Below are 18,111 nucleotides of genomic sequence, written 5' to 3'. Positions count from 1 at the left end.
CTTAATCAGTACAGCAAAATTAGTTCATATTTCTGAAAACACACAGTATACCAGATGTTTAATCTTTTATTTTTCAGAGTTAAATGTTAAAGAATTGGATGAGAAAGTATGTGACGAATCATCGTGTAAATATGGGGGTGTTTGCAAGGAAGAGGGAGAAAGTTGGAAATGTGTATGCCAATTACAGGTAAGAATTTTTCATGTTTATGAGTGGGCATAAACTGAACTGTTGAGATAATTATAAATATGTCACTCTGAGTATTTGATTCTTGGAAATACATAAAGTGGTATAACATATTTTTTTAGAACTGAATTTGAGTCCATTTATTTTTTGATAAAGAGACAAGGAGAAAGACTTCCAAGCATTATGGTCAAACGTTTTGAAGTTATTTTATTTTCAAATGAATTTGGCCTTTTTTCATTTTCTTTATTATTATGATTAAATGTGAACTTATCTTTTAATATGAAATGTATACTTTTATAAATAAAAATTAAAACTAGTATATTTTTAGAAGCTTAACATAAACATAAAGTGAAGAAAGACAATATTAGTTGTCTTTAATTCTTGATTTACAATCACAATTGAGCCTGGAATCTTTATAATTGAGCAAAGTGGTCATTAAGTGAGACGATACATCATCACTTCTCTCAGCGAACCCAATCTTAGTTGTGGTTGTTAAGCAATCCCATTGGTCATTCATTCGAATATGGGCCATGTCCATTCAGCATCTTTGTAATTTCAAATGATTGCTGAACAGTCATTAAGAGAGAATTACCTGTAATTGCAATATGTTGTGGGAATGTTGTTGCATAATTTTGTAGACATGCATGCCTTATAATTTGAATCTTTAAATATTGACTTGCATTTTGGTTTGTAGATTGATCCCTTTACCTTGTCTCTTTCTTCAGATTAGTACATATAAATTGATTTGTTTATATATCATCCTTTACGTTGCAGATTGCTCTAAACCCCAACTCTTTAAAATGTGTCCAATATGCTAAAAATATAAGGTGTGTTAACATATTACAGGCAATCGTATGATAGCATCTTTGCAAAACTGCCTTTTTTATTCCTTTTTATGCCTTTTTCAAAATTCACAGACATTTGCTGAAGAGTAATTTTCAGAAACCATTTTTTTTCATTGAAGTTCTCTTTCAATGCTGTATTATATGTCGCAGACAAAAGTTATACATTCATAATGGTAAGGTATTTGTGAATGTGTGAATACATGCCTTTTAGTAAGAAATTTGTGACATAATTTAGTAAGACAAACCATTTAGGAATATTTTCTATACATGCTTGTGGCTGTGTGTCTTTTATTTTAAACTATTTTTAAAAACTATTCTAACAAATTCTATGGATTATTTATAGTCTAATCCATGTGTAATTTCCAGATCCTATATTTGACAAAAATGCTGTTTTCCTGCCAAATAATTCTATAAATTGAGAGAAAACTTTTTTATTCCCAGTTTAGAACAGAAGTTGCTGAAAACGTAGGAATTGGCTGAAGATTTCCTGCTGAAAAGCATGGATGTCTTTTAAAATTAGGTCTTGTTTGAGAGAAGCTGCTTGCCCTGTGAATTTAATTCTTTTGGTAATGCTTATGCAGAGCTTCTTTCTTATGTGCTATTCGGTTATCATTTACTTTAACCTCAATTTACTTGCTTTCTTACAGATCCCTTTCTAGTACGAATATCTCCCCCTTGAAAAAAAGGGCAGATCCATTTTAGTATTTTTGGTTGTTTCTGTGGGAAGGATGGTGGGAATGAATGCATGTGTTTTTTGTAAACTTACATGTAAACAATTTGAGAGAATGAGGAAGAATGCTTGGTATATGCCAATCAAATAATTCTTTAAATCTATCTTATTTTATTAAACTAGTGATGGCGAACCTATGGCATGGGTGCCACAGGTGGTGTGCGGAGCCAAATCTGCTGGCATGCGAGCTGTTGCCCTAGCTCAGGTCCAACATGCATGTGTGTTTAGACCAGCTGATTTTTGGCTCGCCCAAAGGCACTGGGAGGGTGTTTTTGGCTTTCAGAGAGCCTCTGGGTGGATGGGGGAGGGCATTTTTACCCTCCTCCAGCTTCAGGGAAGCCTTTGGAGCCTGGGGAGGAAAAAACAAGACGCTACTGGGCCCATCAGAAGTTGAGAAACAGGCCATTTCCAGGCTCCGAAATGTCTCTGGGGGTGGTGGGTGGTGAGGAAAGCTGTTTTCACCCTACCCAGGCATAGAATTATGGGTGTGGGCAATCGGACATGCATGACAGCATGTGTGCACACTCTTTCGGCACCCGAGGGAAAAAAGGTTCACCATCACTGTTATAGGCTAATAATTTTATTAGTAATTAATTCTAATTACTTCTCTCTTTTACCCGCACTGCCATGATCTTACCTCTTTTTTTGGAGTGTCTTAAATTTAATGTTGTCTTCTTTTCAAGTAGACATTTTAAATCTTGTGGACTTCTGCAGAAGAATTATTTTAGATTGTATCTATCCATGGATTAACATAAATTTCCTCCCTCCCTCCCTCCTCCCTTTCTTTTTTCCATCCCTCCCTCTCTTTCCAGTGTCATACAAATTATATTCCTGTTTGTGGTTCAAATGGAGACACCTATCAAAACGAATGCTTTCTCAGAAGAGCTGCTTGCAAGCATCAAAAAGATATAACAGTGGTTGCTAGAGGGTCATGTTACTCAGGTGAGTTTGCATCGTGATGTCATAATGTACATTTCAGTAGCTGCCTGCCTTATGCCTCTCTCCTTCAGTTGCCTATCTGGAAGTTTTGGATTTAGCTATACTGTTCCAGTGGTTGAGGCAATGAAACCTGCTTCAGTGTGGCCAAAATGAGTTTGGAAGAAAATACGCAGTAGGTTTTTCTTCTTAGTTTTTGAGGGCTCATCAGTTAAAATTATAGAGGCTTAAAGATTTTGCAGTTTAGATATCCAAAATATGTACTCTTTAATAGATACAATTTTTTACTCTGAAAGAGCAGCAGAGATTTGATTGCTGTTCTTTGCAACAGAAAAGTGGCAAAGCTCCCATTATTAACTTATAGCTGTTTAATATTTGATACGTTGTTAAAATTGCTAAAACAATCATAATCTAAGTTATGGGATAAGAGAAAACTGAACAAAACATTTAAGTTTTATGCAGAAGAAGTGATTGGAATATTAATAGACATGCATTAAATTTAATGTACATTTTATTCATATTTTGGTCTTGTTTGCTGTCTCAATATTTTATTATTACAGTGGTACTTTTTATATGTGTGCTATCTGTAATAGTTAGATATGCAATTTATTATTTTTGAGGAGTGTATAAATGTTCAGGATGTTAGATATTCAGTGTATATGAAAGTAGTGGGTTTTGATGATACGGTAAACAATAATTACAGTACTCTACTGTATTTATAGTCATGCAAAATATGTATATTAAAATATTTTCATTATGTAGTTATTTATAGAGGAAAACATGAGAGAATGAGAGAGAGAGAGAGAGAGAGAGAGAGAGAGAGAGAGAGAGAGAGAGAGAAATGTGTTCCATTTATTGACCTGACTGGAGATTAATCTAGAGGAATTTGTATGCATAGAACATTAGTCAAAGTTATTTTCAATTATTTCAATTATATTATTGCATTTACGTTTATTGATTAATTATTATTGCACAAATGATGACATTTCATTAAAATATGTATTATTTGTGTAAATATTTAGCAGTCTTAAATCCTTTTAAGTTATTATAGGCTTTAGCTATATTTAGTATTTAATTTATATGTGGTTGCAAGATGATTTTATTCTTTTGCTATATGTTTGTGTTCTGCCGGGCTCTCTGGTAGGAGCCTCCCGAAAATTCAAGGGTACAAATTTCACACACACACACACATTTGAAAATTCAAAACAATATTCTTTATCACAAAATTCAAAATAAACAAAGCACTCTTTTTGTATTGCAAAGAGCACTCTTCCCAAAACAACCGGGTAGTCTGTACAATTTCCCTTAAGCAACGAAGTGAGACACACACACATACATGTTGCTCTGCTTTGGTTTCAAAGGCGTGAAAAAGCAACAAAGTCCAGCACACAAGATTCCTGACGAACTGCGATCAGATATTCTTCCACAATGGCCAAACCCACATGCTGCTATTTATAGCAGCAGCCCTAATTACTGGAGCCCCACCCAAACACAGGTGACCCTCCTTATTTCCTGTAATATGTTCTTACTTGGTCTCTTCTACGCATAATTCCGCGCTTGCGTGGGTCCAAAACGTCGTCATCTGAATCAATGGAAGATAAGGGAGATTGACTGCCTTGGCTGTGTGCCAAGCCCTCCTCTGCCGAGTCACTCCCACCTTCTTCTTCGTCCAAGGAAACTAAACTCTGAACTGATTCTGTCGGCAATAACACAGGGCTGTGACATGTTGAAGTTTCCCCTGCATCTACCTCCCCATTCCCTGGGGCAGGAGCTGGGCCAGAGCCATCCACAACAGTTTGTAACTTTGTTGGCCTAATCAGAGAAGTGCTGATTAAAGTTTAAACTTGGCTTCATTTGTATTATTATTGTTGAACACAATCAATCTTTGATTACAAAATAAAATATTTCACCATCTATTTTTCATACTGCTTTCATCTTCTTGTCAATTAGATTACAGTTAATGTATCATTAATTTGAGCACCTTTTGAGATGAGAATAAATCAATAGGCTTTCAAACATACTTATGATGATAAAAAATGCACTTTAATAAAATAAATATTATAAAGAGTCTCTTAAATTAGAGAATATAATAAAAATAGTGCCATCCCTTTCCCCAGTGGATTAGCGCAAGATGAATAAAACTATTTAGTTGGGGTAGAAAGAAGGCTGAAACCTGATGAGTTATAATTGAAGCAGAATGGAAATGGATGTCTACCAGACTTTCTACTCCCAAAACTAGTTTAAATACTATTTTAACTCTTGAATCGGAAATACACTAACTGGCTAGCATCCATATACTAATGGGATGAACCAAGTAGCCACACAGTCTCTGATATCCCCCCATGGATATCATTAATGTATGCTATTTGAATACAAGCCTTGAGTTTTATTTTATTTCTTTCTCTGGCAAAGTTGAATGCTGTTTGTTAAAACTGCTTTGTTTGGTTCTTTTGCAATTTGGATGATAAAATAGACTGAATTAAATTCAAATAATATAATTGCCTAAAGGGAAAGTAAAATCATGCTCACAGTTCATTGTAGCTTTTTATTGTGTAGAAGTTTCAGCCAGATTTTGTTCAGCCTGGTGCCATCTAATGGGCTGCACTGGCTGGGAGGCTGAAAGGATATTTTATAGATGATATTTCTTAAAACGTTAGGCAGTCTCTCTTCTTTCCTTCCCTGATATGGTAACTTGGGTTAGTATTCTTTGGAGAAGATGGTAACCATTGTGCAACCTTGCATGAGGTCATAGGCTTAAAAAAAATATAATCCTTTGTAATAACTAAATTTGCTGGTATCTTACAAGGTCTTCAAATTAAAAACATAGGGGTTTTCTGAACCTTGTACATGAACAATGAAGTGTAATGCTTGCTGTTAATCTTGTGAGAATTGGCCTTTTTTAAAATTAATCTGTCCTTAAAGTTTTCAATAGTTTATGGAAATTAAGGCTATTGTGGATACCATAGTATCAGTACATATTGTCAATTTCTGTTGTGATTGCTGTGTGTCTCTATGCTGAATACTTAAAGTACTTCTTATTGGTTAATTTATACTATATGCATTTGAGAAGTACAGTCTCTTCTACTGAAGAAATGAAAATCAAGCTCAAAAACTTGCAACTTTCCAAATCCAAATAACAACTAAGGTTTGCAAACCAGGTTTTACTATTCATAGGCAGTAAAACTAGGAGGCTTTCCATACACTATATGAGTATTCAATTATTGTCAATAGGCTGTGTTCACTTAACAGATTACCTTACAGTGGCATGCAATTAATTTTCATTGCTCCATATTTCTGATGCATAGACAGACTTGGGCAAGGTTTGTTTGACCTCTTAACATCTTTTTCCTAAGATGTTAAGAGAGATATGGCTTTATTGTTCTTGTTATTTACTTTATTTAACTATTAGTGCAATAACCTTATGAGTTCACAACATTTGGAACATTTTATTATCACAACACTTAATGTTAAAACAAAATTCATTAGTACCTGTGACTTCTAGTTGAAAATTGCTCCATTGCCTCAAGTAGATGTGAGCTATGAGATTTTAATAATAGAAACATAGAAACATAGAAGTCTGACGGCAGAAAAAGACCTCATGGTCCATCTAGTCTGCCCTTATACTATTTTCTGTATTTTATCTTAGGATGGATATATGTTTATCCCAGGCATGTTTAAATTCAGTTACTGTGGATTTATCTACCACGTCTGCTGGAAGTTTGTTCCAAGGATCTACTACTCTTTCAGTAAAATAATATTTTCTCATGTTGCTTTTGATCTTTCCCCCAACTAACTTCAGATTGTGTCCCCTTGTTCTTGTGTTCACTTTCCTATTAAAAACACTTCCCTCCTGGACCTTATTTAACCCTTTAATATATTTAAATGTTTCGATCATGTCCCCCCTTTTCCTTCTGTCCTCCAGACTATACAGATTGAGTTCATTAAGTCTTTCCTGATACGTTTTATGCTTAAGACCTTCCACCATTCTTGTAGCCCGTCTTTGGACCCGTTCAATTTTGTCAATATCTTTTTGTAGGTGAGGTCTCCAGAACTGAACACAGTATTCCAAATGTGGTCTCACCAGCATTCTATATAGTGGGATCATAATCTCCCTCTTCCTGCTTGTTATACCTCTAGCTATGCAGCTAAGCATCCTACTTGCTTTCCCTACCGCCTGACTGCACTGTTCACCCATTTTGAGACTGTCAGAAATCACTACCCCTAAATCCTTTTCTTTTGAAGTATTTGCCAACACAGAACTGCCAATACAATACTCAGATTGAGGATTCCTTTTCCCCAAGTGCATTATTTTACATTTGGAAACATTAAACTGCAGTTTCCATTGCTTAGAGACCATTTATCTAGTAAAGCTAAATCATTTACCATATTACAGACGCCTCCAGGAATATCAACCCTATTGCACACTTTAGAGTCATCGGCAAATAGGCAAACCTTCCCTACCAAACCTTCCCCTATGTCACTCACAAATATATTAAAAAGAATAGGACCCAGAACAGACCCTTGTGGCACGCCGCTTGTAACCTGACTCTGCTCAGAATACTCGCCATTAACAATAACTCTCTGATGTCTACGCTTCAGCCAGCTGCAAATCCATTGAACTATCCAGGGATTAAGTCCAATCTTCACTAATTTATCTATCAGCTCTTTATGTGGAACCGTATCAAAGGCTTTGCTGAAGTCCAGGTAGGCAATATCCACAGCACCACCTTCATCCAACACCTTTGTGACATAGTCAAAGAAATCAATGAGATTAGTCTGACATGATTTGCCTTCAGTAAAGCCATGCTGATTTGGGTCCAATAAGTTATTGTTTTTTAGGTGCTGATTTATCCTCTTTTTGAGTAGAGTCTCCATCATTTTAACTACAACTGATGTCAAGCTAACTGGCCTGTAGTTACCAGCTTCTTCTCTACTGCCCTTCTTGTGAATAGGCACAACACTGGCCATTCTCCAATCCTCAGGAACTTCTCCTGTTAACAAGGATTGGTTAAACAAATCAGTCAGGGGGGTAGTAATGACAGATCTGAGTTCTTTAAGAACTCTGGGGTGGATGCCATCTGGACCCATTGCCTTATTTATCTTTAATCGTTCAAGTTCTTCTAAGACATCGGCTTCTAAGATCACTGGAGCTGAATCCGTACAGCTGGAAGCAATGCTATATCCCTCTATAGTATTATTTTGTAAGGTGTCTTTTGAGAAAACTGAACAGAAGTAGCTATTGAAATGGTCAGCGATCTCCTTATTCCCATTAATGCATGTATTATTCCCGGTACTAAGCTTCGTGATGCCGCAGTTTTTCTTCTTCTTATCATTAATATATCTGAAGAAGGTTTTATCCCCCTTCTTTACAGATTTGGCAATTTCTTCCTCTTTTGAGGCTTTAGCAGCGTATATTATCTGTTTCGCCTCCTTCTGTCTCATTTTATATACCTCCCTATCAGCTATACTTCCAGACTCTTTATACCTCCTATAGGCAGCCTTTTTTTCATTGACTATAGCCCTTACATCATTGCTAAACCATAGCGGTTTCTTCTTCCTTTTACCTTTAGTTATTTGTCTTACATACAGTCCAGTGGCTTTTAAGATGGCCTTTTTTAATACAGTCCACTGGATGCTCGCTCCTGCCATTTTATCCCTCCCCTTTAATTCATTATCTAAATATTCTCCCATTGCATTAAAATTTGTTTTTCTGAAATCCAATACTTTGGTTGCATTATAGGATTGCTCACAATGAGTTTTTACATCAAACCACAAACATAGATGGTCACTGCAACCTAAATTTTCTCCCACCTTGACATCTGAAACCCAATTCCCATTCGTAAAAACTAAATCTAGAATATTCTCCCCTCTAGTTGGTGTCTTAACCAGCTGTGCCAGAGCTGCTCCTGTAAAGGCCTCTACTATATTCTTACTTTTGCATGTAAGGGCACTGGGGATATTCCAGTCAACATCAGGCATGTTGAAATCACCCATAACCACAGTATCTCCCTTTACTGCCATTTGGGTAATTTCATCCACCATCTTGTTGTCATATTCCTCGGATTGCCCTGGAGGCCTATAGATCACCTCAATTCTAATGACAGAACCTTCTTTATTTTGCATGCAAATCCAGAGAGTCTCTAGATCTTGACACGTATTTTGAATTAGTGTTGTTTTTAGACTTTCTTTAATATAAATGGCTACTCCACCTCCCCTTCTCTCTATTCTATCCTTCCTATACAGTGTATATCCTGGTATGGATATTTCCCATTCATTAGAATCATTAAACCATGTCTCAGTTATGGCAACCAGGTCCAAATTATCTCTAGATATTATGGCCATTAATTCACAGAGCTTGTTGCTCAAGCTTCGAGCATTTGTGCACATTACCCGAAGAACATTATTTTCGTTATTAGTTTGCCCCTTATCATCAACAACTACATCTATATTATTTGCAGCTCCCTTTTCATAAGCTTCCAAAAACTGCTTTATCCTCATTGGTCGGGGACAGAAATCACCCACATCAGTTACATCTCTGTCCCCTTTACCTAGTTTAAATGCCTGTCCAAAAAAGTTCTGAATTCCTCACCGAGCACCTGGGTACCTCTGTATGATGGATGCAAACCATCCCTCTTAAACAACTCCCTATTAGACCACCTACTGACATCATGACTTACATAGCCAAAACCTTCAGCTTTACACCACTGCCTTAACCACACATTAAACTCTCTGATACACGTTGTTTTATCCTCTTGGCCACAAACCGGTAACACCTCTGAGAAAGTCACTGAATCAGTTATTTTACCCAGCTCCACACTTAGACATTGAAAATCTCTTTTTACTACATTAACATTTCTCTGGGACAAATCATTTGTGCCAAGATGCACCACCACATCAATGTTATTACCTTTACTCACAGTCTTAACAATGTTTGTAATCCGCCTCCTGTCCCTGCTGGCAGTGGCCCCTGGGAGACACCTCAGCACCTTCACCACATCCTTGCTCTGTCCTAAATCAACACCTCTAACGGTTGAATCACCCACAAGAAAATGTGTCCTCTTTTTATTTCTACTAACTGTACTTGATGGTTTGGTGACATTTACGACAACTTCCCCTTTGAACATCCCCTCATTCTCTGCCTGAGGGACCTTGCTAATATCTCCAACATCCTTACTATTTAAATCCGCAAGAACACTATAGGAATTCGATACAGAGAGACCAAAATTGCTATGTTTTTGCTCAACTGCACGCAATCTTCCTGAACCGACAGTTGTCCACACAGCCCTCCTCCTCGGGGGGCGCTGTGGAAGTGGAGGCTGGACACATGGCTGCATTACAGCAGGTGGCTGGGACAATCTTTCCACATCTGACTGCAAGCTACAAACTAAGGACTGCAATCTAGAGATCTCGCCATCTAACCTAGATGTCCTTATGCAAAGAGGGCAGTACCCCAAGTTCCACAAGGTACTACGGAAGACAACAGCCAAACAACTGTTACACTGCACCAAGCCAGTCATCTTAACAATGTATTGAAATACAAGTACTTAGCAGGAAAATCAACAACCCCTATTGCTACCAAACTTTGCTGATTTTGGTTTATAGTTATATGCCCCTTCTCCTTGAATTCAAAAAATGCAAATGCAAAAAGTAAACAGCACTACCTTCCTCTCCTTCTCTGTGATCTGAAGTGCAAATTAAAATGGCTTTTTCCTGCCTTTTATACTTCCCAGTCTAATCCTGCCCCAGCTTAATCTGATTGGTCTGTGTTTGAAAACAAACTGCTAATAAAATTGTCTGTAACAGCCAGTTATAAATGCCCCTTCTCCTTGAATTCAAAAAATGCAAATGCAAAAAGTAAACAGCACTACCTTCCTCTCCTTCTCTGTGATCTTTTTTTTTATGTTCTTGTGCTAGGAAAAGATGAAAATTTTGCAAAGATTTTAGCTGTGAGAGAAATTCTAAAAGAGGGAAATGAATGATATATAATTAAAAAAACAACTAAATATTCCATGATACCTTAAAGCTACAATGCAAAAATTATGACTTCATTGATGGCTACTAGCATCAGTTCTATGGTCCCAGAATAGATAGGGACAAAAATTGGCTCTTGGGGGGGAAACTGAAAATGTGAGGGGAAATGAGCAGATATGTAAGACAATCATTTCTCCCTTTATAAATTTTCAACACCTCACCTAAATAGGCTTTGTTCCTGTGCATTTTTGTAGTATAATACTAAGGAACATACTATGCAAAGTTTGGTATATGCCCTAAAGATAACAGAACTTGCATAATCCATTTTAAAATTTAACATATTTTTGATGGTTTGAAGTTGTCTAAAGCTATATAAAGTTGTAAATGAATGGTTTTGTCTACAACTTGCTAATCAAATTGTTATTAGTTACTTTTCCATTCTTGATCTGAGAGATAAAAACATTGGGGAAACATAGGAAGGTAACATTAAAAATAAGATTTGGTACCATAGAACATTTGAAAGCAAAAGCAGGAAGGTTTCAAAATAGAAGTGTGATTTGTGACCTGTACCCGTGAAATATATATATATATGTAGATTTTCACGGGTATATGTATGTAGATTGTTCTGAGTTCGGGTTTTGCCCCGTGTAATATTTTGCATGTCTATGCGACATTTCGGTGAAATCACATTCACCATCATCAGGCTGAAGTTGTAAGCTTCATGCTGCTGTAAATATATATATTCATATAGGCCAGTGGTGGGTTGCTACTTGTTTCGTCCAATTTGGGTAGCGGCAGCAGCGGCGGGAGGCTCTGTCAATCTGCCTGGATGTCATCACGGACTATGTTCACAGTTCCAAACTGGTAGCGAAAGTAACCAAAACCCACTACTGATACAGACATATATTTTTGCTTTTCAGTATTGTTATTAGAGGCATGTGTGGACAGGGCTCAGTGGCTTTCATTTGCAACTTATTAATGAAAATTGTATATGTGTGTATATGTACCACAAAACATGCCATTTTCCCTATGTGCATGCTATGTGTTTATGTCACATTCCTTACATAGAATACATACACTATGATAGGAACATGTGGATCATTCAGTCACTGTTTGGTCCCCAGGCATGTGTTCCTTGCATCATCTGAAGTGTTCAGAAAGGTGCAGCTCTTTTCCCACCACACTTTATATATTCAATTTATATTGTTCCTTGATAGCTATACCACACCAAAGTTGCTTGCAGTCAGCAGTGGGCTATGAGCGGGAATGCTAAATTGCGCTCGCTGCCACGGCTTGTAAGTTCTTGTGGGACCAGCGCAATTTTGTTGCTCCACCTGTGGAGGTAGCAAAATCATGCACGGAGCCACATGGGTGCAATTTTGCTACCTCCACAGGTGCAGCAGCAAAATCACGCTGGTCCCGCAAGAATTTACAAGCCGTAGCGGCAAGCACAGTTTAGCGGTCCAGCTCGTAGCCCACTCACTTGCAGTGAGACATGATTAAAAAGTAAGAATAAAACAATACAATTAAAATGAAGGGAAAACTAAAAAGTACAATTATAACCAAACCAGTCAACTAATACATAGAAAAAGAAAAAAGGGGGGATGTTGATTATTTCCCCAAACATTGGCAAATTGGGGTCAAACAAACCTTTCTGGTAAGAGCATTCAGTAATCTTGAGAACACACAGGACAAGCCCCACAAGCTTCTGGCAATGAGGGAATCTTTAAAAGGGTCTCTTCTGCTGATCTAAGTAACAGGTTCCTGACGTGGGTGTAATACTGGTGCTGGCTGTTGAACTGATAGATCTATCTCCTCCAGTGCAAAAGAGCTATTAGTCAGACAAGCTACAAAATGTAGCTATGTAAGAGAACTTCTCGCCGCATCATATTTTAAGGCACAATACATCCATTTTGGAAAAGGGATTCTGAGAAAATGCTTGGGAAATATCTGTTATGCCATGGATGCTCTTTGCAAAAGCTATCTCAGATCTAAAACTGTACAGTGTTGGAAACGTTTCTGAACATCCCACACTGTCTTTATATTCGAACTGGAGCTGTCTTGTGTTTTCTGCCAAGGAGGAACAAATGACTCTGCCATAAGCAATCAGAATGAACTTTGGAAACACTTTGGCAGGGCTTGTAGGAAAAAGCCTCCCTCTGTCTCCTGCCAAGCAATAGTTTAAGAACCTATCTTCAACAGTTCTGCTCTGGGCAATTAGGTAGAAACTTTGCTGTTGACATTGAGACTGGAGGCTAATTGCCAGCAGGCATGCAGTATATTGGGAAAAAGAAGGGATATAAAGAGGACAGGTAGCAGATGGAAATGATGCTGCTAGAAGATTGAGCCTGAGTCTCACTGGGGTTGTAAACTTGTACCTGGGATGAGTAATTTCAGATGGCAGGTGGGGCACATAGAACTGATTAATTCAGAGAAAATGAGCAGTTGAGGAGAAGAGTCCCTGTCAAATGTCTTTCCTGGAATCCTGTTTTTGGTGTACTGCTTTTTAAAAAAGGGGTGAACATTGGATTCCATGAGCCCCTGCACCAGCCTTGAATGCCACAGGCGATGTGTTCTTCAATGCCTCACTAGTCCTGACAGCTTGTTTATTTGTTTAAATTATTAACAGCTGCAGGGTGAATAATTTTCATCTTTTCCTCTTCTGATGAAATCCTGAATCCCATGCTGCTTTTAACCTCAGGAAAAAAAGCTGTCACTGAATATTTACCAACCATTCCTTGCAAATGATGTTACTACCTAGGATGTCATGTCAACATTTCATTTTTTTTAATGTCCACTATAGAGTGAACCATGGGATTCTTGTTTATTGATTGTAATTTGCAGTTCAGATTTTACATTGGAAGCAGAGGCCTACACTTAGGAAGTCTTTTTATACATGGAAAAAACTGAATTAGCTGTGCAGATTCTTGCCTTTCTCCTTTCTCTAATTTAAAACATTGAATTGACTCTTGTTTCATAGGTTAATTGGCCAAATTTAGTGTCATTTAAAAATACAGGTGTAAATCATGTTTAATTATAGCTACTTAATTTAGCAAATATCTGGAACTGGTCTTGTCTAAAAAGAATTTTTGGCAAAAGGTCTGCAGTATTTCAGCTATGTTGCAGATTTTTTTTTTTTTGGGTGGGGGGGAGGCAATGAAAAACATCTTCATCCAAAGAAGACAACTTAGAAAAATATGTATTTTGAAAAAAAAAATTAAAGAATGATTTTGTTTTAAGGATTACGGAATGATTTGGGAAAAAATAAACCTATTCAATGAATGGCACAAAAGGGAGCTGAACATTATTAATTGAACAATCGAGCTCCACCTATATAGAAAATTCTTCAGGATAGGTAAATGCTTTTTGCTTGATATTAAATATTTTCATAAACTTGTTAGCACTTCAATGAGATATCAGCAGCCTGTTCATAACTTAAGCTGAAAGTGGTCATATAACTAAACTTCTCTGCATTCTGGTTGTGGTCTTGCTTCTTGCACATGGCTTTAAAGCTACTTAGTCTTCCATCCTGTCTCCCACAGTGACTAAACAAATAGGTCTGATGGATCCTACAAGAACATCAGATCGATAACTTCTCTGCTGTGGTTTTCTGGGAAGTGGTATTTAGAGGCTTTTTGTCTCTGAAGCTGATGGGCTAGGATCAGATTCCCAGAATTCCCAGGCGCATGACTAATACTGCATCTTCATTGTGACCAAAACATGAGTTTATTAAGTCTTTTGAGGGCAATTAAAACAGTTCTCTTTTCTTTGCCGAGCAGTAGTCTTTTTAGTCTGTAATACCAAAAACAAACAAACAAATGAACAAACAAAAACTCCAACAACAACCCCAAAATCCAATTCTGTTTCTACATAGAAGAAAGTAAGGCTGGTAAAGCAGGGGGAAAGAATCTGAAGATTTTATTCACAATCTTTTAATCACCAGTTTCAAGGTGATGTGAAGATGGTGTAAATCACAAACTAAGAGGGTTTTTAAAATTGTTTTCATTGAGTTTCAAAAGAAAACTGGAATTGACTCACATTAAAGTAAACAAGTTTAATGCATAAGAACATTTTCCACGGCACATTTTCTCTGGAGGTTTTATCTATGTTCCACAATCTGCAGGGCTGCTTCACTTCACTTGTATGCTTCCGTTTTTAGTAATTATTTGAAGAAAAAAAGATGACGAAAGTCTAAAGTGAAAAAACAGCCCAATGGGCAAACTGGAAATTGGGAAAAATGGACATCCGGTTTGCCCTTGTGCTCTTTTTTCCACTCTGGAGGTTTCAGGGAAGTTCCCTGAAGCCTCAGAGTGCAAAAAACAGCACAACAGGAAAACTAGATGTCCATTTTTCTGAACTTCCAGTTTGCCCTTTGTGCCATTTTTCGCATTCCAGGACTTTAGGGAAGCTTCCCAGTGGGCAGTCCCCAGAGGGCAAAATGGCCTTTCCTAGGGCTGAATATTATTTGGTCAGTACATGCACGCTGGAGCTGACATAGGACAACGCCTTGCATGCCCTCCGATATGGCTCTCTGTGCCACCTGTGGCATGCACGCCATAGGCTAACCATCACTGTTCTATGCCATTTCCATTATTTTAATACCTGAGTAGTTGCACCGACAAACCTTCATTGACTAGCTAAGGTTAAATCAGGATATTCCAGAAACAATTTTTCCAGTAATTTTGGCAATAAAAATAGTTTGGGCAATAGTGTTGGGTGATTTATTGTCATTATGTGCAGCTTAATTAAGTTGTTTGATATGAACTACCATTCCTTCAGAAGTAGAGCTTTTTTAATGTTTCTTATTTCATGAATAGATCACTGTTATACTTCTCTCTTGTGTTTTATTGCAAGTAGCTTCCTCATTTTCATTTTCATAACACTAAATGCAGGGTAGAGTATTTCTTGAAGGTATTATTTACAATGGCAGAAAAATTCTAAAGAAGGAAGGATCAAGATATAAATGGGAAGGAAAAATTTAAATGAGAACAGCTATCTTGGGCAACTTCCATTAAGTCACTGCTGGGTTTATAAAAGTTTAGGAAATAAATTGCAGTCATTTTGTGGGCTAGTTAATGTTTCTTTCCCTCCTCCTTTTTTTAATGGGAGGGGAAAAAAAGTTCACACCGACAGAGCTGTCTCGAAGGATATATGTACTGTATCTCATGTATTGAGTTATTGAACTGTGACACACAAACAAAGCAGTTCTTTCTATCTGACATTACATTTATTCCATTGGATACATACTATACTACCTATTTGTCTTGCCACTATTATATCTATGGTTTGATATCACAATATTTTACTGGTTTGATCAAGAGGGAACAGATTTTAAAGTTGTTCCGTCTCTATATAATGCTGTTCCATTTTTCGCTTGTGGGTTGACGCTGTTAAAAACAGCTTTTTGACACTTTCCACCATGAAAACCAATTTTCTACTGGAATTTCTCATATACACATCCCAATGCTCATTTTTGTAGGGGACTAAAATCTAATCAAATGGGAATGAATGGTTAAGAGAAAGTTCTGCCAAAAGTTTGGTTGCTGGAAGGGAATGATTGGTTCTGGTTCATCTGGATCAAGTCAGAACTGCTCTAACCTCCAGCATCGTATGTTCGGTTGAGCCTGCAATTCCTCTGTACATTTGATGCTACATCTGTTGAATAAGCCTCTGAATTTTGGCCTTGGCAGGCTATGAAATTGTAGGAAGTTGTTGAAGGTTAATTGTTGAGTGCCTGCTTTTTGGAAGGGTGCAGAGATAAGCATCTGTGGGATTCCTATAGATTAGCTTGTTAATGTGTTCGTTTTTAACTTTATTTTATATATTTTAGAAAAAAATACATGGCTGTCCTTCTTACATATGAATTCTGGGCAGCTATGAACAAAAACAATATTTAAAAATCTCTATAAATCAGACAAAAACAATTAAAACAATCATAATGCTATGACCAAGTAGTATATAACACATTCAATTACACAGATCACATCTATAATTTAGTGTTTTTAATTAGACAGTTATATTATTGTAAAAGAGCTAAAAGGGAATACGAACTGTGAGCCTTAAAAATGCTTCATTACAGTCTGCAATTTCTATCCTTCACATGTACATGTTTTCCTCCTATGACAGCTTATTGCTCTTCTTTTGGTAAATCATGCCAAGATGTGTTTCATTATCAGTTCCCCTACCATTCCCCTCCCTCGTTTAAATAACACAGAGAGAGAAATAAATGTGCATTGTAAATACAAAAGTATACTAGTTACAATTGAAGGTGCCTTCTGAGTTTGAAAAAAAAATGAAGAGTTCTTTGTCTATAACTATGCAATTCTCTTTTCCCTAGAATATATTTCTAAATGTACAATAAAAAGGAAAAAATGCCATCCTGAATAATTGTCTCTCTCTCTCTTTCTCTCTCTCTCTCTGTCTCTGTCTATCTCTCTCTCTGTCTCCAGATAATGGCTCTGGATCAGGAGAAGGAGGTAAGTATTGATTCTTTTGTTCATTTATATGAATGCTGAAATCTAGCTTGAAATGTTTGAGCATTTATTGGGAACAATACAAGTTTATTTTCCTTTGCATAAATTTCCTAGAATCTCATTTTTCTAAAATCTCTCACTTTCTTGGGAAAGAATGGTTAAAAGAGAACACTTTTAAATAAGGGATTAAGTGTATGTTTAAAGCATTCTGGTTTAAAATTTATAATTGCTTCTTATAAACATATTTTACTTGGGTCCTTTCTATATTTGTCAGAGATAGATTTTAATAGTAGAGATATATATAGCTCAGGCTTGAATTGTTGAGCTCTTAGTGTTCTCTAAGCTTAGAAAACTTCAAGAAACCTAACAGGTTAGAGATACTTGGATAGCTTGATTTGGATAATGTAGTCTTTTTATTTCCATATGCAATTTGAGTGAAGGTTTTTACTAGAAATTTGATTTATATTTATTGTTCCTGTCTTGGTGCATGTTAAAGACTACTAGAGTCTTGTGATAGAAAGTATTCAAAAGGGTATATTAAATCAATATCTGGTGTAAGTTAACTTGGCAATGCATTAACTTCAAAATTGTATAGATAGAATTTATACTTCATTTGCATGATGAATATTTTGGGGGGATGGAACATTCAAAGAGACTGAAATTTAGTAGAAATTTGAGCTCTAGCATCCTCATTTCAAATACTTCTTAGATAGTAGGGCTGGAAAATACATTTGTAAAAGGAAAAAAAATGCCTAAAAACTTTATCTAACAAAGATAAACAAATATTTCAAATTACTAAGCAATTATTTCTCAACTATGGTTCTTTTCCAATCATTCTTCCTGGAGTAATGGAGTAGAAATCAAAGTCAGTTGGACCAGGTTGGGGAAAGTTCATTGAAAAAGTTGAATGCTTAATTATATACATATTTGTAGGTTATGTATCTTTTATCTCGGAATGTCAAATTTTCCCTT

The 18,111-nt window shown here is 36.6% G+C and overlaps 1 protein-coding gene across 3 annotated transcripts in view; it reads left to right on the top strand.

The window, feature by feature from the left end:
• The window catches only part of TMEFF1 (transmembrane protein with EGF like and two follistatin like domains 1), a 162,654-nt gene that overhangs the window by 98,407 nt on the left and 46,136 nt on the right, over window positions 1-18,111 (top strand). For all 3 annotated transcript variants that reach the window (XM_070749075.1, XM_070749074.1, XM_070749077.1), the window contains exons 2-4: window positions 78-187; window positions 2,572-2,701; window positions 17,116-17,142. In XM_070749075.1, the coding sequence (XP_070605176.1) occupies window positions 78-187; window positions 2,572-2,701; window positions 17,116-17,142 (267 nt within the window). The remainder of the gene's footprint in view (window positions 1-77; window positions 188-2,571; window positions 2,702-17,115; window positions 17,143-18,111) is intronic.

The sequence above is a fragment of the Erythrolamprus reginae genome, chromosome 3 (genome assembly GCF_031021105.1).
Source record: "Erythrolamprus reginae isolate rEryReg1 chromosome 3, rEryReg1.hap1, whole genome shotgun sequence".
NCBI lineage: Eukaryota > Metazoa > Chordata > Lepidosauria > Squamata > Dipsadidae > Erythrolamprus > Erythrolamprus reginae.
The sequence above is the reverse complement of the archived record's forward strand: the minus strand, read 5'-3'. Positions and strand labels throughout refer to the sequence as shown.